The sequence below is a fragment of the Pollachius pollachius genome (assembly GCF_949987615.1).
Source record: "Pollachius pollachius genome assembly, chromosome: 10".
Classification (NCBI taxonomy): Eukaryota; Metazoa; Chordata; class Actinopteri; order Gadiformes; family Gadidae; genus Pollachius; species Pollachius pollachius.
In genome coordinates this window covers 12,032,924-12,058,762 of record NC_136943.1, presented here as the reverse complement: position 1 = coordinate 12,058,762, position 25,839 = coordinate 12,032,924, and the positions used below count along the sequence as shown (strand labels likewise).

The following is a 25,839-nucleotide window of genomic DNA, read 5'->3' as shown; positions in this document are numbered from 1 at the left end:
GTGCTGATTGGCTAATTGGCAGCTTGTTGTCACTGCACAATTTACCATTAAGTGACAATAGTATATATGCATGTCATATTCATTTAAAGATGACCAGAACACTCAAAATGGTGACTCAAAATAAATATATATTATGTGTATATATATATATATATATATATATTAGTTTAGAATTGTTCTACATGCTCCTTAGTAGAGGTCATCAAGTGTGGGAGGAGAACTGGAAATTAGAAAAACATGCTCAATTGCTCAGTTAGTTATTTTGATGCGGATGATCTTCAGGACTTCTGTTTTCAAATCAAGTCCACTATCGCCATGACAGTATTAAAAGGCTCCATTGAATCTTGAGGTACACTATCTCTTAGATCCCGTGCTATTTCCTCGGTTCCGACGGAACTGCTGCACAGATAAGGAGCTGACAGGTGTGTAAAACCTGTTGGACACAGCCCACTACACAACTGCCCGAGAGAGAACGTGGCCTCGCAATCACTCACATCCAGACGTGCATACGCCTCAATGCGCGTCGGCACTACACCTCGCTAGGCCAAAGTCACATCCTACTTCTTTCAGTGATTGCCCACCGATTACGTCGAGAGGAACCCACCACAAGTTCCTACCTTCAGGTCGGATAAGGTTCATCCCATTCCTTCTTTTTTTTTTCCACAACCGACAAATTCAGATTGAGTTAACACTCCATTTGCTTGGCTCACACATTGTTCCACGTCGCTGGATCGCCGGCGCTTGAGCCAGAGTGCAGTCTTTACACTCTCACAGCTTCATTCTTCGGTGAGTCCACAGGTAGGCACAATATTACGCCCCCCCCCCCCCCCTGCTCCATCCTCCCTCCCTCTCTCAGCGACCGCCCCTGACACCGCGCCCCCTAAGGGAATTAATCACCAGGTCAGCTATTATAATTTGTTCCCCCCCGAAATTTGTTATGTCTGTGTGCAGCGACGCCCGATGTTCTGGAACCACGTGAGTATCGACTCCATCAATCAGTATTACCGTGGCAACGTTGTGAGGGCTCCACTTTCCCTGCGGCCAGTGGAGGGGAAATACAATTATGCAGCCAGCAAACGAAGGAGAGTCAAACAGAAGGAGAGAGAGAGAGGAAGCCCACCTTAAAAAATAAATGGGGGGGGGGGGGGGGGGGGGGTTGAGCGAGTCTCGCGAGCTGAACGAGCAGAACATAGAACATAGAGGTTGTACGTTTCCTGACGTAAATTCCTCTATGTTCTGCACATGGTTTGGATCACTGTGCCTTTTTCGGATTCATTGGCCTGCCAACAGAACCTCTGTGTGAATGTAGGAAGACAATATATACAGTCTAGAGTCTAGACCAATAAATTCATCACAAATTGGTAATTAATGGGCTGCCATAAGTGATGCCAGTTGAAAAGGGATGTCTTATTTGCTGCTGTTGTGCGACTAAATAGTTTGTAACTTCGTTTTACCGGCTTTTTGTTTAGAATTTCAGAGCATGTTAGTCTCTTTTTCATCACAAAGACATGCCTCAACTCTGTAGGCCTACTAAATCAATAATGGAGACGACTAATTAAGCTATGCATCAATTACTCATCCCAATTAAGGTAAAGAACAGAAATCAGGTGTGCATTCACTCCAGCGCAGATATCGATTGAATACGACCATGAGCTGTCTAGCCAGGCCCTGAGCAGTTCCAGTTCAGTCAGGCAACAAGTGAGCCTCTGAGCATCAGACTTCATTAGTCTATATTCCTTTGCATTTTTGTGTGTGTGTGTGTGTGTGTATGTGTGTGTGTTTTTGTGCGTGTGTCTGAGTGTATGCTTGGTTAACTCTCACTTGCTGCGAATTGATTATTAAACAACACAAAATGTTCAGTTTTTGAAAATATTGTGCTGAGCCTTTTTGTATGTCACAATTTTGGAGTCTAATCAGGATAAATAACAATGCAGGCAATGTTTCACACGCACGTGTCTTTGGAGGTATGGGTAGATCCTGAATCCCCCCATCGTAATGAAGAGAACAGACTGCATATGAAACTCATGAAACAACCCCCGATGCTGTACTTCATTTGCATTCCATGCAGGTACATTCACAGATGTAATTCAGAATAAAACTTCTCTCCAAGGGGTCAGATCTTCATAATACGTTTCCAGTGTAAAAAAAGAGGCAGCATGGGATTTGTAGTCCATGCATGTCCTTGCTTCCATTCATTTCCTTAAGCAACTTTTTCCAAATCAAAGGGCTTGGGGAAGCTCACAGCGCACATTGGTGGTATTTCAATAGGACATCATGTTCAGTATCGTGATCACATATTGCAAAATCACAAATTACTAATGAATTCATATTGTTATGGTTGGGACTATTATGTGTAATTTGTATTCTTATAATTATTTTCTCTCATCTTTGTTCCTCCACCCCTATCTTCTTCATCCAAACTCCCCCCTCATCTGTTTGCTTTTTGATTTTGTTTCTTTCGTCAGGTCTATCTAGGCTCCCCAGAGAAATATATCAGCAGGGTGACTTTCTTCTGCTAATCCTCATCCATAGGCCTATTTGCTCCTCTGTCACCTCCAGAAAAACACCCTGTTTTTTTTGGACATTATTGCCTGCGGCAGTTTGACATACATTTTGACAGCATATGTGTATGGCTCAATCCCATGTAAACAGACCAGGATTTTCTGCCTTTTGTTAAGATGGACGAGTGGAAGAGCAGCATATACTGATGGATTAGCACCATAGTCATTGTGACATAGTCTTCTGTTAAAAAAACTCCCAAACAGACAGTGACGTTATGAGAAACGACACAGACATCCTCAGGAACAAAGAGCTAGTGTATTGTCAGTCTTTTATCTCCGACAGCGCGGGGTATATTTACGTTAGAACTTGAGGAGCGTTCTCCTCATGTTTGTTCCTCCAATGTTTGCATGCCTGATTGTCCTTATTATCTTAGTGATTGATAATGCTTTTCTGATTACATTCATTCGATCACATGCAAGCAAACACGCCACACATACATCACACACGCACAAACACTATGTGTATTGGGTACAGTGTCGCAAGTGCACTGACACATGCACTTATCAAAGATAATCAAAGGCCAAGCATTTTAATCTGATGTATTTTTCCAGATAATCAACAAGAGCCACTCATATTTTCTCCAAAAAATACTAAATGTGACCTTTTATTTTCTATTATTTATGATGTAGATAACTTTATCTAACTCTATCTGTCCCTCAGTGTGCAACGTGGCTGCCATAATTCTGTCGTGCTTCGGTTTATCAGACCAAAATCATTTCTGTTGAATTAGAAACACTGGAAATCGACTTCAGCCTAAACCGTCTAATCTCTTAAATTTAATTTTCCCGGAGAAATACGTTAATGCCCTCCATCATTTAGTAGATGACTGGAAGGAAAGTGATTTTACCCTTAACTCGAGAAAGGGCCTTGTCTCGGTCTGATAAACAAATTCATCCCTAATCCTTAATTGTGTCAAAAGAAGGATTTACCACTTAATTTGACTAAACAAAGCCCCAAGGCAGTGCACTGTGGTTTCTAATCAAACCTATGCTAATATCGCGGGGTCTTTCAGCTCTCAATGTGATGGAAATCATGGGGGCATGTACCTGATCCACTAGACTTGATTGGTGCTTGATGTCAATGCTAATGTTAAGATAATGACAGAGACACAGGACCTGTGCACTTCAGCTTGATATCTTTTGGTAAACAGCTCAAATCTATTGAGGGTACCAAATATAAGAATGCTAGTTTCTCTAGTTTCCCTATGATCTTTAGCTTAGTTCAATATATGAGGGTTTCAGATGTGTCAGGCTACAGCAAAGCCATTTATGTTTAGTCATCTGTATTTCCTATGTGGGTTTGGTACTTAAGATAGACACTTGTTTTATATTCAAACCTTATTTTGAACAGATTAAGACTATTCCATGTGGAATTCTGTATATCCTGTACATTAATCCCCAGGCCATGCAGGATCAGTAGCCACTCATGTTATGTTTATGCATCTGCAAAAATACAGTCACCATTTGCATGTAGGCCTATTTATTTATGGTATTCAATATTATTAAGGTGTTAAATCACTTATTTAGTTAGAGTATGCATGGAATTGGCGAAGGGACTGAATCCTAAGTGATAACCTTGACTATCAACATTAATAGGCCTACGACGGAAACCAACAGCTAATCATCTGCCCACACGGAGGAGGGCGCTTGAGGATTATGCTCGTTTTTGCATTGGAAGAAAATAGTTTCACGTGAGCTATTGATTGACCTACTAAACGTTTATTTTAACCAAGAGCGAATAACGGTTCAGGAACAACGAGGCGTGAGGTCAGGTAACAGACTTAACGCTTTGACTAAAATAACAATAAAAGAATAATTAGTTTTAACTTAATATTTAAAGCATTTTAAAGGACAGACATTTTAAGTTATCCTTTTAGCTCCACATTAACGTGCGTTTCTCGCGAAGGAACGACTTGTGGGTAAAAGAGTTCTCTCGCTCGCTCGCGCTGAAGTCCCCGCTCGCTCTCATGCATCAGCACCCGAGGACACGAGAGCGATAGCAGCAGAGCGCGGGAAAGGTGCAGACGAGAAGGAGAAGAAGGTGCGCGTATACACAGTCAGCCTCCCCTCCGGCGTCATCTCAGTAGCCGTCTCGCCCTCGCCGTAGAGGTTGATGTCGCCGTTGCCGTAGCAGGAGTCGAGCGGAGTGGAGGAGGAGAAGGGGGATTTAACTTTACCACGGAAAAGACCTATGGTTGGATTTCGGGTCTTTTTTCCTTCGCCAATGCCAAAGGAAATATGCAGCGAAGCTTCACCATCCTCTGCACCAGTTTACTGGGGATATGCTTGGGTTCAACCTCAAGTTTCCCAAGTAACATCAATATAGGTAAGAAATGCGCACACGCGTTTTCTTTTAAAGGTTTTTCCGCAGATCTTCGCGCGACGTTGGCGTCGAATACGCTAAAGTTTTGGTTGTTTTTCGGTGCCGTTTTTCGGTAGTTTGGTCGTGTAACAGATTTTCTCTCGTGGTCGGTTTTAATACCTCTTTTGCTGTAATTTACAGGTGGATTATTCCCAATCGAATCACACGAATATGAGGTTTTTCGGTTCGCGCTCTCGCATCCCCAGGAGATCCCCAAACTGGTGCCGCAGGTGGATGTGGTCAAAATGGGGAACAGCTTCTCAATGACATATGCATGTAAGTACGATTTCATGGGGACCTATTTAATCAAATCCTATGTTCCCATTGTTAAACATGTCCGCTCGTGCCCCCTCCTCCATTCAAACTGTTGCTGAGAATAATTTGTTACGAGATCATGTCAAGAAAAACTGCTGAATTCAATGCAAAATGCCCGTTTATCAGTGATTTTTTCTTATTGTTCAATGTCATTATGCTTCTTTTACCGAATGGGCGATTCACGTGTTGAATCATACTCAACAGTGTTGGATGGTGCGGAAATAATAGTCCGTTTGATAGATCTGAATCGGTTTACTCTCTAATACTCATTTGAGGTACTACTGTTAATCAAGGTAGGCAGCGCACTGATCTGATCGATTATAGTTAAAGATTAAAACCCTGTCTAAACGTATTTCCACTTTTATGCGATTATCGCAGCCGCCAGTGCGCACTTCGAGACTCCCTCTCTGCCACACTCACTCACGCATACACGCGGGCACACACACGCACAGCGGAGTCAACCGCCCACACTTATGCATGCATATAGTCTACACACAAAAATACAAACCACATTCTTTGTCTTTTTTTTTAACCTTAGACCTGGAGTTGGAAAACAATATTCAAATGTATCCGGCTTCAATCATTGATAATATACTATAATATTAATAATGAACTGCATGCAATAAGAATTACCCCGTTGTATGAAAGCCATTCAAATCATGAAATTATTTAGATTTATACACTATGGCCTTAAATGTGGATTTTGGAGGCAGCATCGTTTTAAGGTTAATTAGCAATCAAAAGGTCATGCCAGAGTTCCTCAGAGAATTACAATGTAGGCCTATGTCATCACACATTAGCATCAAAATAAACATAAACCCATTTCTCAACTTGCTTCAAGTTGTTTCTATTTAATCGGTGAAACCAAACAGACAGGAAGAAGAATGAGCATGTTTATAGCAAACATTCATGGAGCAAAGCTGAATGACATCTCTATAAGTGGCTGCATACTTCACATGATTCGATTTTTTTCTGACATGCCGAAACTATGATTAGACAATAGACACACAAACACACACACACACACACACACACACACACACACACACACACACACACACACACACACACACACACACACACACTCTCTCTCTCTCTTTATGAGATCGCCTCTCCCTTCTCACAATTATCATCCACCTATCCTAGCCAATCAGCCTATCATGCTTCCTATGTGGGTTGCTGAAGCAGTAGCTGTCTGATGCAATGCAAACAGTCCCCCATGCTGTCATTAACAAGACAGTGCTCACCCTGTGTGATGCCAATAAATAAGGGGGGCCAGGGGCGTCTCCAAGGGGGCTTGTTCGAGCAGAGCCAACACATATGTCAGAATCAGAGAAGGAGTGTGACATTGCATGTACCTAGTAGAAGGGGAGACAGGTTTCAATGTGGCTAAGGATTGTATTGAGAAATACACAACCCAAAATCCAAACTGCAAATACACCTGTGTGTATGTGAACTTAATGTTCCTGCTGATTGCAAACTCTGACGGTGTCTTTTGAGAAATTGCTCTCTGCTTTCAATTACACTGAACACTTGAAATCTCACATTCAAAATTGCTTGGTTGCCATGGTAAAAAAATCAACTTAATTTTCCCAAAGATATATTGGTGGGTTTACACTGACTTCTGTTTTTGAGCTCATATCCGATTACGAAGATGTGTCACGTTTCGGTCACGTCCTCCATTGGCCGTCACATCACGTTTTAACGTCCGCTCATCACTGTGACGTGCAGGTCCATGGGCTGCATGGTTGAGACGGCAGGCTGACGCCGATACAGGCGTGTCAGAAGGGCTCATATCAAAGGGAAGAGTATGGCCAATGAAGACGACACCCTCCCAGCTGTGTATACGTTGCTTCCAAAATAGCTTCCCCCCACACACACGGTGTATGTGTGTGGTGGAGATGTGTTAGGAACGAGAGCGGCTCCGGGGCCTTGTGTTTCCAGCGATTCAGACACCAAAGGCAGGTTGTTCTTTGTGTTAATTGTCAGCTCTTTGGGTTGCTGAAACCATGTGTAGAGAATCAGTCGAGAAGCATATGCACGGATGTGTAGCTTTCTTACGTGGTGCTGATGCACTTTGGTGTGGGTCGGCACTCTTTCAGTGTGTATTTTGTGTGTTTGTGTGTCTGTGTTTGTGTGTGTGTGTATGTGCAAAGGTGATAATCCCATGTGTTTGGTTGAGGTTGAACCTTTGTATGCAGGACTGTGTCTGAGTGCCAACACTGACATCTCCTGAGCAGACCATGGTGGAGTGACGGCTTACCTCTATGTGTGTGTGTGTGTGTGTGTGTGTGTGTGTGTGTGTGTGTGTGTGTGTGCGGGCGTGTGTGTGTGTGTGTGTGTTTGTGTGTGTGTGTGTGTGTCTCTGTGTGTGTGTGTGTCTCTGTGTGTAGAAGGGGAACAAACTCAGAAGGTTCTTCCTGGTCGCAAATGTGTGAATAGGCCTTTGTGCCGTTGGGGGTTGAATGGCACTCCGGATGCACGTGATATGCATCAGCAGCTAGACGCACACGCACGCACGCATGCATGCACACGTATACGCACACACACAGAGAGAGAACCCAGACACCTGGTCAACAGAGGGATAGGAGGAAGGCTTTTGAATAACAGGGAGTAAGGTGGGTCGATGGTGGTGATGGGGAAGCCTGGTTGAATTAATGAAAAGTTTGAAAAAAGTGATCAAGGAAATAAAAGAATGAGAGAGTGAGAAACACTGAGATAGGGTGTGTAATAGAGATTCATAACAGGAGGCGTAAAAGTACAGATGGGATGTGGAGAGACTTGAATTGAGTCTGGGGACTAATAAGGCTGTAACTGGTGGAGCGGTTTGATCTGACAAAACAATGTGACACAGCGATACATGCGGTGTCAGAGCCCGTTTGCCTTTTCCCTTGACTCTCTAAAAGCAGCGCCATGCGTAGCCAAGTAGCTAATGTGGTAGAAAAAACCCTGTTCTGCCATTTTTATTCATATTTACTATGAGGATTTTTATCAAATATTCTTGAAACAGGCTTGCATATCGATTTATGTCGCATACATATTAGTCACTTCTCTGTATCAGTTAGATATCACATTACCATAATCTGCTATTGACTGGATAAATATATTAGATTTAAAGTATGGCTTCATATCGAAATCCACTTGAGCCTCCTGCCAATATCCATATTGTTCTTTGATTTCTGTGTACAAGGCACTGAGCTAATCTCCGGCTTTTTGCAGCCCAAATCTCATATCACAGAGTAAATTAGTCTTACTTTGATTCTTAGAGATCGGCCAGCAAAAAAAAGCAACATTTAGTACCCTAGTGATCAGGCTTTATAAGCATCTTGCATGACTTTGATTTTGTGTCCAAGGGTACAAAACCAATAACCAACCACTTTTCATTATTGCTAATTAGGACCCAGGCATAGAACCATTTGTGTTGTCATCCATGCTGGGCAGCAGTCCCTTTACTACCCACCTTGAGTCTCCCAGGATCTGTTGGAGGGAACTGGAAGAGAATCTAAGGGACAGCCTTAATCAATGTTGGAAGGTCTACACAGAGGCCCTTTCCTTCCTGGTCAATGCCCAGGAGAGGACAGGGTCGTAAGAGAGATAGGGAATGGAAGAAGGGGGCAGAGGAGATGGAGAAGAGAGTTGTGGGAGGGGAGATGATGGGGGGGGGGAGAAGGAGGTGAGGGAGAGGAGAGGTGGGAAAGGAAAAGGGTAGGGGGTAGGAGAACTAGGAGATGTAAAAAAAGGGGAAAGAGGAGAGGAAATGAGAGAAATGGGAGAGGAGAGATTTTTGAACAAGCTTAGAGCAGATATGAATTGCAACCCAGTGGTGTATGCAGGTCCACTTTTTTATAGCCATGTAAAGGAGACACGATCAATTCACTTATGTGTTTTGTGAGAAACCTCAGTCAAGCAAGATTCAGTGTAGGAACTTAATGTTTTCTTTCTCAAACATGCACTCACACACGCTTGTCATCTCTCTCTCTCTCTCTCTCTCTCTCTCTCTCTCTCCATATATATATATATATATATATATATATATATATTAACATGCACAATTGCTTGGAGAAGATGGAGCTTAAGCAGATGCTTTTAATGTATTATTCAGCGCAGCCCATCCAAAGCTATTGCTTCATGGAGTTATGAGCATAAATACTGTACTGTAATAATAACCCCATGGAAAAGAGGAGGGCTCTCCTGTGTAAAAAAAGAAAAAGAAAGAAGCAAAGGATTGCCTTGGAAAGAAAAACAAAAGCTGATATAAATATCTTGTTTTGTGGGGACCTTTTGCATCTATATACCCACCCCTTTCAAGACCAGCTTCTCCCAACCAGAAATACAAACAAAAAAACACTGACCCCAAAGCAGAGAGTCTCCGATGTGTTGCAAGTGTGTTGAGGGGGTGAGTGTGGGAGTGCTGGAGGTTATGCTGCAATTTCAGACCCGGTGGCTTGTGTCAATCAGACCCTGGGGTGTTGTACCGGAGCGCATAGCCTGCGGTGCCAGTCATTGTGCTACAGCAGCGACAAGACTTCCACCCTTTATGTTCCCCCGATTGTCTCACTGCAACTCCCTGTGCGACGTGGGGGACAAGTCGGGGCGGCTGCGTCGAAGGCAGATGAAATATGTGCAATTTTCGTCCTTTTGTTCGGAGGTGTGACAGGTAAATTGTCAAAAGATTGAATGAATAAATAAAGAAGAATGTGGAAAATACATAACATGGTAGGAAACTGTGTTCATTCCTTCTGGGCTTGGTGGGCATGGCAGTTGTGATTGTGATGAATCTGGAGGCTTGGATTGTTTGTATTTTGGTTTGGTTTTACCTCTGCTGGAGCATTAGGGATGGGGAAGTGCCCATAGCAATCAATATAGATCATCTGCAACTGCTCCCCAAACAAAACCGGGATAGAGTGCACGCCACAGAGGATATTGAGATTGTGTGTGTGTGTGTGTGTGTGTGTGTGTGTGCGTGCGTGCGTGCGTGCGTGCGTGCGTGCGTGCGTGTGTGCTTGTCTGTTCGTGTCTGTGTCTGTGTGTGTATGTCTGTGTTTGTGCGGTGTGTTGCTTTTTCCGTTTCCGTATGCAAGTGAGAAAAGTGTATTGTGTGTATTATTGCATATCTGTCTTGGAGCTTGTATATTGTGTATTTATGAGAAAAAAAAAGGTTGGGTGTGTGAATTGTGTGTGTGTGTGTTTGTTTTTGTGTGTTGGCTGTGGAGGCAGGGTTATGTTATGGAAATGAGCGTGGAAACAAAAGGCATGTATATGACCTTTCAGCTCTCTGCTGTGGCCTTTCTCTGGGGGGTCAGGAGAAGCCAGGGTGATCTTGAGCCACCTCCGGCCCTGCAGCCTGTGACCTTGATGAGACACCACTGGTCACACATTTCTTTCCCTGCCCTTCACACAAACACCTCAGCCCTCTCTCACACATTAGAAACCCTGGTGCACAAACTGTCATGCATGCATGCATGCATGCATGCATGACGGTTATGCATGCAGTGCACACATATAAATACACACATATCAGCCCATTTCATAGTGTGGATACACTCTTTATTAACCTTGTGTGTTCTCCTTCTCTAAATTTTATTCTCTCTTCCATCCTCTTGCCATATGTATGTATGTATGTATGTATGTATGCATGTATGTATGTATGCATGTATGTATGTATGTATGTATGTATGTATGTATGTATGTATGTATGTATGTATGTATGTATGTATGTATGTATATCAATATCCATCTCATTCATACCTGCACTCTCTCATGCACACACATACACTCTCACCCAACTCCCTCACCGTGCCCCCCGGCTCTCCTCCTTCATTGTCTTTCAGAGCGCGCCCACTAACGACCAGCCCTATCCCCCACGCCCCACCTTCCCACCCACCACCCACCCATCCCTCCCTCTGCATTCATACAAGCTAACCAATTATCTAGCAATTCCCTGGCAGCAAATCTGTGCTCTCTGGAGGTGACGCTCCACCCTCCACATCATGGACGTTGGAGCTTGGCAGCTGTGATTTATGTCAGAATGTGCCGAGATATTGGAGATGAAGAACAGGAGTTACAGCAGTACATGTCAGCTGTCATGTTTTTGATGTGGCTTTCTCTCCCTCCCGTGTGTTCTAATGCAGACGGACATGTGGGGCCCCCCTTTCCCTGTCAGACATCAGAGAAGCTCCTGTGTGCTTTAATGAGGAACAAAGCACAGCGTTTATTTATTTTTTTGAACAGCAGTACAACAGTGTAATATACGGGGGGCCGGCTGCTCTCCTGGTGACAGGCGAGGACAGCTCCTGTCATTTAAACAACGACACAGACATTGTTTTTTTTATGTTTTTGCGTGAAACAACTGTTGTTCAATGGCAGCGAGTGCTGCCTCCCAATAGCATGAGGTTGAAGGATTACACAAGAGGGCTTAATCTACTGTTTTTCTTCTTTAGAGTGCTTATATACATGTCAGATCTAATAGATAATAATGGATTTCTTGAATCAAATGCAATGGGATTTCAAATTTGGATATTGAGAAAGTACGGACTGAGACTATCGCTTACTTCAGTTTAAAGATATATAAACACAGCAAGCTGATACCAGTTTCTTCCATATGGTACCTCTCCAAATATCTTGATGCCAAAACTAAAACAATAACACAGCAAAAACCTTCAGTAGTACAGACCTCCACCAAGCAGGGGTATTGAGTTGTTTGCGTTTGTGTCTACTTTAGTGCACAACTGTAGTGTGCAGGCTAATAATTGTGCAAGACTTCCATGACTTACATTTCTTGTTTGTTGTAATTAAAGCTTTTACATGGTATTCAGTTATCTGATGTCCCCTAAAGCTGAGTTTGTGATTTACTTTGGCAAGTCTCACATCACGGTCACACAGTTTGGCAAGCTATTTATGCTTCTTTTCACAAATGTTTTGGTTCTTTGTGATTCATTTTAAGAAAACTCAATCATAAAATGCGCACATTTGACAAAGCAGGACATAAAAAATATCTTCAAATTAATATTTCAGTTTACCTGCCTGTACTACCTTATTGCAACCAACCAAACACGGTCATATGGTTTGTGGAACGACATGTAGAATGTTTTTTATTTATATTTTTAACGTTTTTATCTAACACTTGATGTTCTGTGAATGAAATAATATGCAGGATGCAGGGCGCTTCATTCAGACAAAGAATACATTCCCTCAGTTTATTCTAGCACGCATTTCGGGAGAGAATAATTCCTTAGCATGGCCACTATTCATGCAGGGAGTGGAAACAAAAAGATACACACACACACAAACACACACACAGACACACACACACTGTGTTGCTGTCGCACATCGATGCAATTCATAGGAAATACGCCTTAAGACATTCTTTAAGGAGCGGTACCAATAAATAGGATACTGTATAATTTCTAATGGGAGGGTATTGTGCTACCGTTCCAGTATCGATATACTGTGCCACACTACCTTAGACCAAAGCACACATTTTCACACCAAAAATAGACTTGAGTCCTATTTCAAGCGAAAAAATACAGCTAACTACCTTTGTGCTCCCTGTTCTTTGCTATATTCAAAGAAAATTATTATATTTCTTATTTGGGTGCCACTTCAAATGTGAACTGAAACTCGTGCTCCTTGTGCATTGGGCTTTGCAATGTTTATTGCCATAAGGAGAAAGCAAAGATCTTGTAGTTAGTTAGTTAAAGTAGCAGTAGCAAATACTGATCAACCTTTTAACAAAGACACTTCCTTTTCATATCCCTTTAGTTACTATTTATTTTGTGACTTATTTTAACTCCTTCAGTCAAGACAAAATGGGATGCGAGTAGGATCGTCCCACTGCACCTGTTGGCAGCGATGCGCAGATGGAGGGATAATTGTGGTGGGAGCATCGTGAGGGAGGGGGATAAATTAAAGCCCCTCCCCACTTCCCTCCTCCTCCTTCGATAGGTTTGGGGCTCTGGTTGCCAGGTTCTGACCCGCTGCTCATGTAAGCGTTTATTCAGCGCAGGCCGCAGGACTCCCGACACGAACCAGATTGGATTTGCGGACGGAAGCTGCGAGGAAATGAGACAATAACCCTGAGTGAGAGAGCACAGGGGGAGGGGGGGGAGAGAGATGTTTGGAGCTGGGGGAGAGATTTCTCACACTCTCCATTACCCGCTTAATGAGGTGTTGCTCAACCATTGTTTTATTACAAGGAGGAGGAGAAGAGGGAAATCGGTGAGTTGGCCATAATGTCGCTGTGGTCTCCTCTGCTAGTATGGCATCTGTTCCTTATACTCCCTGTGCTGTTCATATAATCTAACCTCCCCAACACTGCCTCTCCCTTCCTTCTCCCACTATCTTTAACAATAACACTTGCTATCTTTTAGCAACACTTTCTATCTTTTTCACAGAGGCGCCGACGCCTCCATTAATATACCTCCCAGTGGCTGAGTTTGCTATCCCAACTTTCACCTTTGTTTTGAAAATGCAGTGTTTGTCCTTTTTTTCTCCATGACCTTCGCCTGGTTTAAAATGCTCTTCATCTCCAGTGTCAAAGCAGTGCACATTAGCCTTCCCTACGTTCGCACTTCCGAGGTCTTGTTTCATAGATCTTGTCTTCTTCCCATGCACTTTTTATCTTTGAACTATTTTCTGAAGCACCACTACTTTCATCAAGTCGTTTGATCCAGCCATCCTCTCCCCTCCTAATGTATGAGCAGAAGGAAGTGGTGTGAGGCATGCCGCTCAGTCTTCCCCTGAGTGCGTGGGAGCCAGAGATGTTTACGCCAGGGACCAGCAAGCACAAATCTGTGAACCCCGTCCCTCTGAGGGCCCTGGGTCCTCATTGCGGGGGTTGAGTTCGATGCGCCGTGTAGAGAACTATGTAATGGCGGGTGAAAAGAAAATGAATTTACTATTTTCAAGCCTACAAACACGTTTGCACTCCTGCGACCTGCAGGAGGAAACATCTTCATCCATGGTTTAAGACAATATGGTTGTGCTACTGTTTCTATGACTACTATGTCTACACTACATGGACCACCAAATACAGCGTGGAATGTGTTTTATCTCCCACTCTATGAAATAGATTTGCGGCGCAGGGTTGACGTTGGCTTCCCACCTACCTGCTGGTATTATAAATGCTGATGCGCGGCACTGCTGCATCGTTTTGCTCCTCTGAACAGAGAGAGGGAGATTGATTGCAGTGTGTGACTCATGCTATCTAGGAGGAGTTTGGCAGAGTGGGCTGTCCACGCCCACCACCTGACTGACGGATTCCACAAAGTGTGTGTGTGTGTGTGTATGAGAGAGAGAGAGAGAGACAGAGAGAGAGAGAGAGAGAGAGAGACTCATGTCAAAACAAATAAGACAAACACGACAGGTTTAACAATGGGCTTTTTTCGTAGACAGCAAGGATGTGATTGTCTTTGGGCATGACCAAGTGTGTGTATGCTTCTGTGTGCACCGGCTGTGCTGTGGGTTTTGTATTGACTTCTCTTGTCAGTCTCGCTCTCTCTCGCCCTTTCTCCCTCTCTTCCATTTTCAAAGCTGATTAGTTTTTTAGAACAAGCGTAGGACCGTAGGGGTACAAGAATGTTCCCCTGATTTTATTCCATCCGTTGTCTTAATTCCAGTTATTTGCAATGCGTTGATGGAGATAAGAGCGCATTTCCATGGCATCATGTGTTCGTGGGTGTGTGGCCTCTGTGTAACCACTCAATAGTCAGAGATCTGCATGTTTGATGGCGTAACCCTGTGCCCTAACAGTGGAGCAAAATGTTATCTCAGAATCAACTAAGGATTTGAATATGTTTAATCTAACGTATGGAAATGTTTCCCTCGGTTGAACAGGAGAGGTAATTAGTCAACGCTGGGAAATAATTCAGGTGAATTGATGCAAACAGTCTTTTCACAGATCCACATGAATACAACGTGTATCAGTTCAATGTTTACTCGGCGACTGATTCCTACTATGATATTGTTCTTTGTTCTTGGATCCTTTTTTTTCAACATTGCCATATTTCCAGTGATTCTCTTTTAAGATTCAGCTGACAAGCATGGCCAATATGACCACATGCTGTGTCCTTGAGTTCTGCAGAGGACATTGACTATATATGTAACATGTAAAATGTCTAAGTGGCCAAAGTCCTTGTCTTATCAAGGCAATGCCGAACTCTGGGAATCCAGGTTCTGGAGTTCTGCTGAGTTCTGCTGGAACGAAAGGGGTTGGACTGTTAACTGATGCCCACCAAAAGATAAAACATCCATAAAAGTCATCAAGTTTGACATTCACTTTGGAAATATTGCATTAAAGCACTGTGTTATTGGGCATTCTATGGTGTTAAAAAACTGATTTAAATTCAAGCTTAAGCTTTTTTATAAGCTATTTTGTTTCCCTTTCTAGCCTTGTTGTTCACACTGTAGATTGCGATTGTAAAACAAGTGAGCAGATTGGTAAATCAAATGTTCAACTAATAACACAGCAGCTCATTCCATACTTCATAAATCTTTATGGAGATCGAAATGAGGACTGTGAAGCTGCTAGTCTGACATAACAGCTAAAGGAGGTTATATTCTTGACAGAGTCTACTGTCAGGGGCTGTTTCATACTGGCTGGTATTGCCGACCTTTCTCCATACGTCATTAAATCGAACAATGTTTGCAATAATCGTTTGACATAATATTTACAGAAATGACCCAATACATGGTTATATGTATAAAAGAAATCTGATTTTCAACATAAGCCTAAACAATTCCCCTTATTAAATGGGAATGCAAATAATTGATTGCCCATGCATCCCTTCTGCACAAGCTAATGAAGGCACCATATGGTGTATACATGACATGGCTCTGATGATCCTTACAAACTTGCATGCATGCCTTCCTACATCCATACACAAACACACACACACACACACACACACACACACACACACACACACACACACACACATACATACACTCACACAAGCAAACACACACACACACAGACACACAGACACACACATGCATGTCTTGGTATGTCTTGGTTTGTCTGGTTTTATCAGATTAGCAGAATTTGGCATCTGATAGCCATTCCTTGCAGCTTGTGGCCGTCTGAAAATGTGGCTTGAGCTGCAATGTTGCAAGTTCTGGAGCCGCCTGAGCATCTTCTAAACAGTTGTGGTTGGAAGCAGAAAGTAAAGTACTTTTTTTATTTGGATGTTCAAAGTGTCAAAATGCCTCATGTCATATTCCTTTTTAAAATCCTTTGGACTGAGGCCATCTTATAATGAGCAGTTTAACTGCACATTTATAAGCTAGAACATTGACTATGATCCATAATTAAAGTTCATTGAACATAGTGTTTACCATTATACTTTATTTAAACACCGTTTGTGTCAGAGCCCTTAAGTAATATTATGGACCAATAAAAACCAACAGCAGTCTATAAGGCCAAATCCAAACTATTTCAACACAGTGAGAGAGAGAGCCATACTGTTCCAGTATACATATTACACATACAGAGAATACTGACAGCCATGGCCGTCTATACAATCCTACCATCCTATCGGACACATCCTGTGCAGATGATGCTGCTGTCTCCCCCCTGGTCATCAACACAGCGATCATATGGGCAGCAGGCAGAGACACTGATATCTGTCATGGGATATCTGGCTCACACTAAGCCCAGGAACAGCTGCGGGGCACGGGTACACTGGGAGCAGGGAGAGACAGAAGCAGCGGGAGTGGCACCTGACAGCTGCCCTTGTTGTGTTACCATCAATCCTTTCCAGGTTGCAGCTTTCTTTCTATTACTTTATTAAAAAATAAGTAGAACTAGTTGGCCACAGTGCTGAGCAGGCAGGATGGTCTCGTGGTGTTTGTGAATTATGGAATCAGCCGAAAAGATCTGGGTTAAAGTAACATGTAAAGTGCACCCTTTGCATAATTTTTTTCATTCCTGCAAATTGGACTTAAGTTTAAAGTCGGAGTCCAACGAGCTAAAGTCTGGGTGAACAGGGCATTCCACATTCTTTTGCTTTACATTTGTTTTCATGTTGCTGGGTGCGGGGATCTGTAAGCGCCTTATTGGTGAACACAAACCCAACCAGCATTGGTCAACTGTAAAAAAGTGTCTTAAATGTTTCATATCAACACTGTGTAGACTGGATACTGTAGAAAAAAATGTTCCCCTTCTAAAAGCTGCATCCACTCGAGCAAATCACTTTTCTTTGGTAGAATATGTAAATAAACAGGAAACAAGGCGTCTGTTTCGGGCTCCTGCCCAGGCTCTGTGCCTTTTCCCCCAAGAAGTTCTGCTATAACATAGTAGGACTGTTGGATCCCAGATTAAGAAAATCGAAATAAAATCACTGTAAATTACTTTGTGTAAAAGCATCTGCTACATTACTAAATAGATATAGTATATAGCAATGGTGGCCATGATGGGGAGCAGATGGAAGATAGTGCTGGAGAAGTGAATTCCCATGGCACTAGTGCAGGTTCACTTTAAATGGCAAGATGGGAAAAAACGATGAAGACCTGCTATATTCCCAATAACCAACAGTTGTTTATTGTGTGTCAATAACAGGTGCATGTTATTGATGGGAAATCGATGGATGTAGACTGTAATGTGCAGTGCACCCAGTTGATTTTACAATCACCAATAAATCACAACAAGGTCTGTGAGTTATTTCCCTAGTAGTCAATTAAACAATGAAAAAGTATAGATAAACAAAGTATACATAAATTATATACTTAAGAAATATAAAATTAAATATTAAATATAACATTTTAAAAAACGTACAATCCATTCCTCTTTCATCACGATAACATCTGGGCCAATTTGCTGCCGTCTTCGCTGGATACCAGATACATGCACCGAGGTGGCTCCTCCACCACAGTCCAGGGAGGCGACCCAAGAAGAGCAGAAGATAAAACTCACTATGTTGAATCCTTGTGTGACCGAACATAGACCTTCCCAACCTCCACCCCATCTGAGGGATTTAAAGGAGTCACCCCTAGGACCGAGCATTAAACATCATAACCGCTAAGCCAAATGACTGCGGCCAGACAGGTCAGCGATTACCACACTCCCAGGGGTATGGGGGGGTTAGGGACGGGGCGGGGAGGGACTGCAGCGCTTTCATCTCTGCTGCACACGCAGAAAATGCATTTGAAAAAGGTGGGTACCTTTGCAAACCTAGCGGGTAAACCCTGGTGGAAAGGGATGGTTGAGAGGGTGAGAGAGGGACATTTGCGAGCTGGACAGGGTGCTGCAGGCCGTGGAAGGCAGATAGGCGTAGGACATTACGAGGTCTGCATGGTGAGGTGCAACATGTCTATTTCAGGGCATCGCTTTAAGTAGAGTGAGTCACCAAGCTATTTGAGCACTTAAAGTGATGTATGTGTGAATGTGTTAGTGCGTGTTTGTGTGTGCACTGTGCAGGTATATCTGTGCAGGTATATCTGTTTGTGTGTGTGCGTATGTGCGTGTGTGTGTGTGTGTGTGTGTGTGCGCGTGTGTGTGTGTGTCTGTGTGTGTGTGTGGATATGTGGGCTGGTGGGTAAGTAAGTACATGTAACGACCACAAACACACACACTCTTAAAACACGGCCGTACAGTATGTGCACTTCACTTGCCTGCGTAGATGACTCTGCATGGCTCTGGCGGGTAAGGCCTTTTGGATGCGGGCCATGCTCTCCCCCCGTTCTCCCCGTCTCTAGCAGTGAGCTGGCCCAGGGATGGGGACAGACAGCCCCTTCAATCTGCTTGGTAAATACTGTGAAACGTAAGGCCCTCCCGCAGCCACAGCGGAAAATAGCCCAGGCCAGAATAGCCCTGAGTCCACACACAGAGATGGCTTTGTTTTAGAAAGCTAGGGGGGGATAGAGAGAGAAGAGGAAAACATGAATGGTTGAATGGAACGGTATCAGAACAAAAGATTCGGGTAGAGGCAATTTGAGGAAGTTGAAGAAATGGTAGATGCCGTGATGGTGGGAAATTGGATGGGAGAACGACTTTAGAAAAAGGAATGGCTGCAAGAAAAAGACTGAAAGATGGTGACGGATCCCTTCTGCTTGCGAAATGTCAATGGAACTGTGGGGTTTTATTGATTAACCTCTTACCTCCTCTAGCCGCCCCTCCCCCACCCGTCCAACTTTCAATAAAGGCCAGCCGTCACAAAGTCTTTCCCGTAAAGTTGGAACAAATCCATGGTTATTTTATAGCACTAAATGTCCCCCCGAAATGGAAAACAATTGAGCCGCAACTAATGCCTCGAGAAAATGCCACCTTATGCAAAATCCAACTGATTGATTACTTGAAGTGGATAATGCAAACACTACCAAATTCAACCCTCTATTACTTTCTGGGTATCTTTCAGTTCTTGTTGTCTCACTCTGTACCCCCTCCCTTCTGTTTTGTCTCTTTACAGTCTGCTCCCAGTTCTCTAAGGGGGTGTACGCCATCATCGGGCTCTACGACCGTAAGACGGTCAACATGCTCATGTCCTTCTGTGGCGCGCTGCATGTGTGCTTCGTCACGCCATCCTTCCCCATCGAGACGGCCAACCAGTTCGTCATCCAGCTGAGGCCCGAGCTGCAGGACGCCCTGGTGGGGGTGATCGACCACTACAGCTGGACCAAGTTTGTCTACATGTACAGCTCCGATTCAGGTAGAATAGATGCCGCTTCTCTTTCTCTCTCTCGCTCGATCTCGCTCAATCTTGTTCTCTCGCATGCTCGATCTCGCACTTGATCTCTAGCTCTATCCCTCTCGCTCTTGCTCCTCCTATCTCTCTCTCTCTCTCTCTCTCTCTCTCTCTCTCTACACTGACCGCATGCATAAGCCAGACCGTAGTCTACCCTAACCCTGCTTCCCTGACAATGGTTGATCTTCATATTCTTGTAAATAAGTTGTCCAACGGATAATAATGTGAGGAAAGATTGCAAATGATAGAGATAACGAGATGGAAATAAATAAATAAAACAAGAGAAGAAGGAAAGAAATAAAGATGGAGGGATAAAGGAAAGGTGGATGCTTAGATAAGCCTCACCCGCATGCTTTCTCCATGTCCTATTCCTCTGCTTCTCTTGCGTTATTTGATCTTCATATTCTAGTTGTGTGTGGTCGGACAAATAATTGCAGAGTGGCAGACCGGCAGTGTTGGAGTGGGATGTCGGTGGTGTACGTTTCTCATACTGTGACCCTTCCGCTCAGGGTTTCGCTTTCATTATGGGATGCGTCGCTATGTTTGTGTATCAAACAATAATGCTATGTGGTTGTGATTAATGCAAAAAAAGACAGAAATGGCAACTGCGGGCTGTGTGCAAGGCTGTTATTGGGAGTACCAGTCGTTACACAGAGCGCCATGAGTCACCATCTTATTGCCATGGCAACAGCAATGGGGTCAAACGTAGCTAATTTGTAGAAATGAGCAATCGTCAAAGAATTTGTTCTTTTCTGCTCGTGGTTTGGAACAGAGAGAAGGACACAGAGGAGAGTATTGACCCGGTGGTTGCCAATAGATGGAGCAGACAATGTGTCGTATAATTAAGTTTTTTTTTGGAAAGAAGTGCCTTTTTTCCTTTCGAAGTTATGAAAGACGAATATTTGAGCATGCAATTATAATGCCAGCCTCTGTGTAAAAGTATGCCTGCAAGGCACAAAAGGACAATCTGTCAACACCAGGTGTGGTAGTCATCCCCCCTCCTGTTTCCCCCCCGCCTCCATTCTTCTTAAGCCAATCAGATGCTAACTTCCCACAATGCAGTGTCAACTTCACCAGGTGTTGTGTGTATTGGAGCATGTCCATGATAGATCTACTTTCTGGGTTTGTGCGTGTGTGTGTGTGTGTGTGTGTGTGTGTGTGTCTGTGTGTGTGTGTGTGTGTGTGTGTGTGTGTGTGTGTGTTTGTTTCCGAGTGGTCAATTTTCCTCTATAATCCCATTTGAATTTTTTTTAAATATATTTACAATATACCTAATAATGTGTACATAGGCTTATGGATTGCCTATGCCATAAGCCTATGTATACGGTAGCATGTGGTTGTTAAACATTCATACATATCTTTCTTGCTAAGTAAATAATATTATTAAGCTCAAATTGATATATTAATGCCTCATCGAGGCGTTTAGATTGAGTTGAATGGGACTGGACACACACAACTCAATTTCAGCGAAAGGGCAACATTAAACACCAAGGTCCATTTTTACAGCTCTAGCAAGAGGATAAATACGCTATCCAATCACATTCAGCTGTCTTTGTCCATGGACACGGTGTCCACACTGTGCAAGTTGTAGGACATGGCAGAGGTAGCAGCCTGCCTACGTTTCTCAATACACAGTGTTCTGACTGCATCCATGGTGGTAAACTATGATCATAGTCTGCACCACCTGCGACAGTTTAATTGCACCTTGTATACGTGAATGTAGCTTGATTTTGATTACATAAAGGTGTGCAGTTGTATCGCAACAGTTTTTGTTTTGGATACCAACTTTCTTGTAATAGCCTATTTTAGTTATTGAACCGGGGAAACAACCTTAAAAACTAACGTCTCCTAAACATCCATGTATTAAAGAATGCACAACCACTTATCATAATCCCCCTCATCCGTGAACAGCCATTCGCTACACTATTTTACACTTACAAAGAAAAACTCAAGTATAATCCAATCCTCTGAATCCATAGGATATTTTGGTGAATGGAAGGAGCATAAGCTCGTCTTCACTAGGCTATATAGATTGAGTATTCCATCAGCCTTTTCCCCGGTATGATTATTATAGGAATATGTTGCATGATCCCTTTTAATGTGCTTGAAAACTATTTTTCAACAGCCTTCGTTTGACCAAAGCCGTTTGGTTTCCATGCGGTTAGGTCAAGTTCAGAAAGGCGAGATTCGCTTAGGTCAGCCAACACAATTATAAAAAGAATATTCATACGCATTCGAATTGTAATTTCAGCATTAGGTTCGACTCCTGAAATTCATTCCAACAGCACTAGTGTTTGTGTGTGTGTGCAGGTGGATACATACGTATGTTGTTTGTGTATGTGTTTTGTACCTGGGCATTTCTATGCATGGCTTGTCTAGGCAAGCGAGTGTCTTGGACAAGCCATGCACAAAACCCCATTTCTAACAAATAAACAAATGAACTATATTAAAGCTAAAATGTTCCTCTATGATTCTACTGTGATGTCTCCTATTTTGTCTATCGTCTATTTCCAACGTCAGGGAAAGCAAGGGGATTAAGTATGCTTTAACTGACAAATCCAGTTCTCGCTTCGTGCCCAAACGACCCACAGACAGACACACACAAGCACATCCACACCCACACCTCAGTGCTGTTTCAGATCGGAAATGCCACAAGAACCCTTGAAGTCCCCTCAATCAGGCGGTCGGGAAGTGCAGGGCCACCAATGTCCACATGTGTGTGTGTGTTTACAGTCACATGACACGTGAGAGGGAGTCTGTTGGAATCCCTATCAGCAGTGCCTGTTGCCTGGATACATATTTTACAAATATCCTTCCTACTCATTTTCTTTAAGCCTTCAAGAGGAATATTTATTTGACTGTTATGAACATTTGTGTGTGTTTGGCTGTGTTTTTCGTGCCAGTGAATATCTATTTATCATGAATATAAAAAATGTTGCAATAGCTGCAGCAGGAATTGTCATGATATGAGCAAAATCTCAATAATTCATTTTGGAAACAGGGCCTTGTCACGCAGCGTTCCCTGTCTGTCTGGAGACAAAGTGCCCCTGGTTCCAAGACAGCAGCAGGCAAAACAAACGCGTTGTCCATTTAAACCTCATCATAAACAATGCTCGCAGATTAATTTCCCAAAGTGTGTCGTACGGTCTACCTGTGGCCTGTAACCAGGGTGTCTGTGTGCGTAAAAGGGTTGTGGTGACAGCTACTCTGTGCTATTAGTCACACGCCAGGTGCCTTTTTTTTTTTACCTTGCCATTGTCTGCTTTAGCTTCTCTGACTGGGGACTTGATTTATAGGAACGCATTAGCCTGCTAGCGCTCTCCATTTCTTCCTTCATTCTATTCCTCGTTCCTGGTTTCTTTCTAATTAATTTGCATGTTACGGGCATGTGTTTTTTTTGCATGCATTGATTGGAAATGTTTGATGAAGGAGAAAGGGATGGAATAAGTTGTAGGAATAAATTGCTTTGATGAGTCGTGACCAGCTTAACATTTGTATGTTATTGGGCATTTCACCATTGAATACAAATGTTTAAACGAGACATGGAGAGAGCAAATTGAAATAGAAAAAGAATGAAAGAAAGAAGTTATAAGAAAGAATGGCTTGAATGAAATGCTTGACTGTGTTGTTGCACGGAGCTGTCCATGGTGCTGAAACCACTATGTCAAACTGGACTTGGAAACAACAGCTGACCCGTTTCCACAGGATTGACACACAGTACTGATGTAGAGCCCTGGACATCCTCAGGCCTTTCATCAATTTCACCGCTCAAAATAAATCTGCCGAGGGTCCAAAATTATTCACCCATGGGCAAAACCGATTGTATAAAAACTGCAAAATTCAAGGAGCTATAATTTGCTTTTTACCTGTCCATTTATGTATGCTACCTTAGCAGCCCTGCTAGTTTTACATTTGTATTGCTTCGACATAAAATGCCAGTCATGCTAATGCTTTTTTCACTTTAATCAGCATATCCGACATTCAAAAGTTTTACAATGTTTGAAGTTCAGAAAACATTATGATAGTATGTTGAAATCGTTCAGGCTATAGCTATGACGGAAAACACACGCACATTCTCCCAATCAACCTTTGATTATGCGCAGGTAGAACAACAGAAGGTTTTCCGTTGCACGGACGCGTTGACATCAACCGGGAGTGCTATGAAATACAAATGAAGGACCACTGTGTGATTAATCCGCTCAACTTTTTTTCAATAATTACTTTGGTTGTTCAACTCAGCTGGGTAATATCTGCCAATCAGCTCTGGTTGTTTCCACCCTGGTTTCTAATTGGTTCACCGTAGGGCAGCTATAAGGAAGAACAGCCAGTCTGATCGTAAATCTGTTGGCGCGATCAATGTGAACTCTAATCACCTTTTATTTCCTGTCGTCCCCGAGTGATTTCCCGCTCAGCGGCGCCTCTGGCCCCTCGTCCCCTCGTCCCCCCGGGAAGACAGTAGTGTCACAGCGTATTGGAGTGGTGTGCAACACCACTCCAATAGCAAAGCTAATTGACACTGGGAGGCCACTTCACCTGGGTGAGATTGGGCCATCTGCTAGCATATACAGGGCCCATCGTTTGTGAGTGTGGAAGAAGGAACTGATTTGGTGGCCGGTTTACTCGTGATAACAACAATGGTATGCACTGCGCTGGATAATGGACTCTTATTTATCTACTCGGCTGCAGCACTGATTCAGAATGGTTTGCTTATCAGACACAGGTTAGGGTCTGGTTAACCTTTCTTTTACCTTGTCGTATGTCTTGAAGCAAGCCGGTGTTTACATACTGAGTTGTGAGCTGGACTGCGGTGTTAATGGTGCGTGCACAACCATGACATTAAATATACCCTCCCGAGAATTCAGTTCAGTTGATAGATACGAGTCATTAAACTAGTCGTCCATGATTCAGGCCTCTAACGCCACATAGAGAATACTCACTGGTTGGTTTTCCACATTTAGATGTTCTCTCACGCTCTTTCATCCAGTTTGAATCCAGACTTGGTACACTTAGGCACTTTGTGTTGTTTTTAGCTTCCATGCAGAACTTGATGCCGAACTGCACTTTGTATCTTGAGATGACACAATTATGCAAATAATAAAAAAAAAACATTAAATGATTCATCTTTCTGATTATGATTGCTTCTCTGCACTTCAGTTGTGTGCTTTTGATTGTTCCGCAGCCTCACTTGAAAGTCACTTTGGATGAAAGAGTCTGCTGCTGAATCTCCAAATATAAATGTAAATGCCTCTTCCATCAGCCATGCGAGTTTACCCATTCGGGTTATTTTTATGTAATTTTCTATTGACAGGACTTTCCGTGCTTCAGAAAGTTCTGGACACGGCAGCGGAGAGGAACTGGCTGGTGACGTCGGTCAACGTGGAGACCATGACGGAGGCGTCCTTCCTCAAGGTGTTCCAGGACCTGGACAAGAGGAAGGAGGGCCAGATCATCATCGACTGTGAGACCGAGCGGCTCACCGGCATCCTCAAGAAGGTACGCTATGACTTATGGTTTCATCTTGTTCTGCATTAGCATGGCAGAAAGCAGAGAGTGTTGAGACTTTCGCTCTTGTCTCTGTATGGCTAAATATTTAGTTAAAATAACAGTTTGTTTCTTTCCCTTAGCTATTTCATCAATGACACAGCCCCATATGCCGAGTCGCAAGTGACAAATAAACTAAATTACATTAGATAATTATGACCATGAATATGAAGTGCCTGGCCCAGATTGTTGCATCGATACATCACAGAACATAAAAGCTGTCAGCATGTTCAGTAGTCACAAACCAGCCCATTTGTATTTAATGTCTGCCCTAATCACAGTATTAGTGTCTATATAATACAACTATTAATCCAGTGTCAACCGATCTGACACCGCATAGTGTGCAGACACAATGGAGCGATAGAACAGCTTATGGTAAACT

At 43.1% G+C, this 25,839-nt stretch overlaps 1 protein-coding gene across 1 annotated transcript in view; it reads left to right on the top strand.

Annotated features, from left to right (window-relative positions):
* Positions 1–4,799: 4,799 nt before the first annotated feature.
* The window catches only part of gria1a (glutamate receptor, ionotropic, AMPA 1a), a gene marked incomplete at both ends in the record, with an annotated part of 64,269 nt that continues 43,229 nt past the window's right edge, over positions 4,800–25,839 (top strand). The window contains 4 exons of the mRNA XM_079744196.1: positions 4,800–4,887; positions 5,065–5,199; positions 19,641–19,880; positions 25,225–25,409. Of these exons, the coding sequence (XP_079600322.1) occupies positions 4,800–4,887; positions 5,065–5,199; positions 19,641–19,880; positions 25,225–25,409 (648 nt within the window). The remainder of the gene's footprint in view (positions 4,888–5,064; positions 5,200–19,640; positions 19,881–25,224; positions 25,410–25,839) is intronic.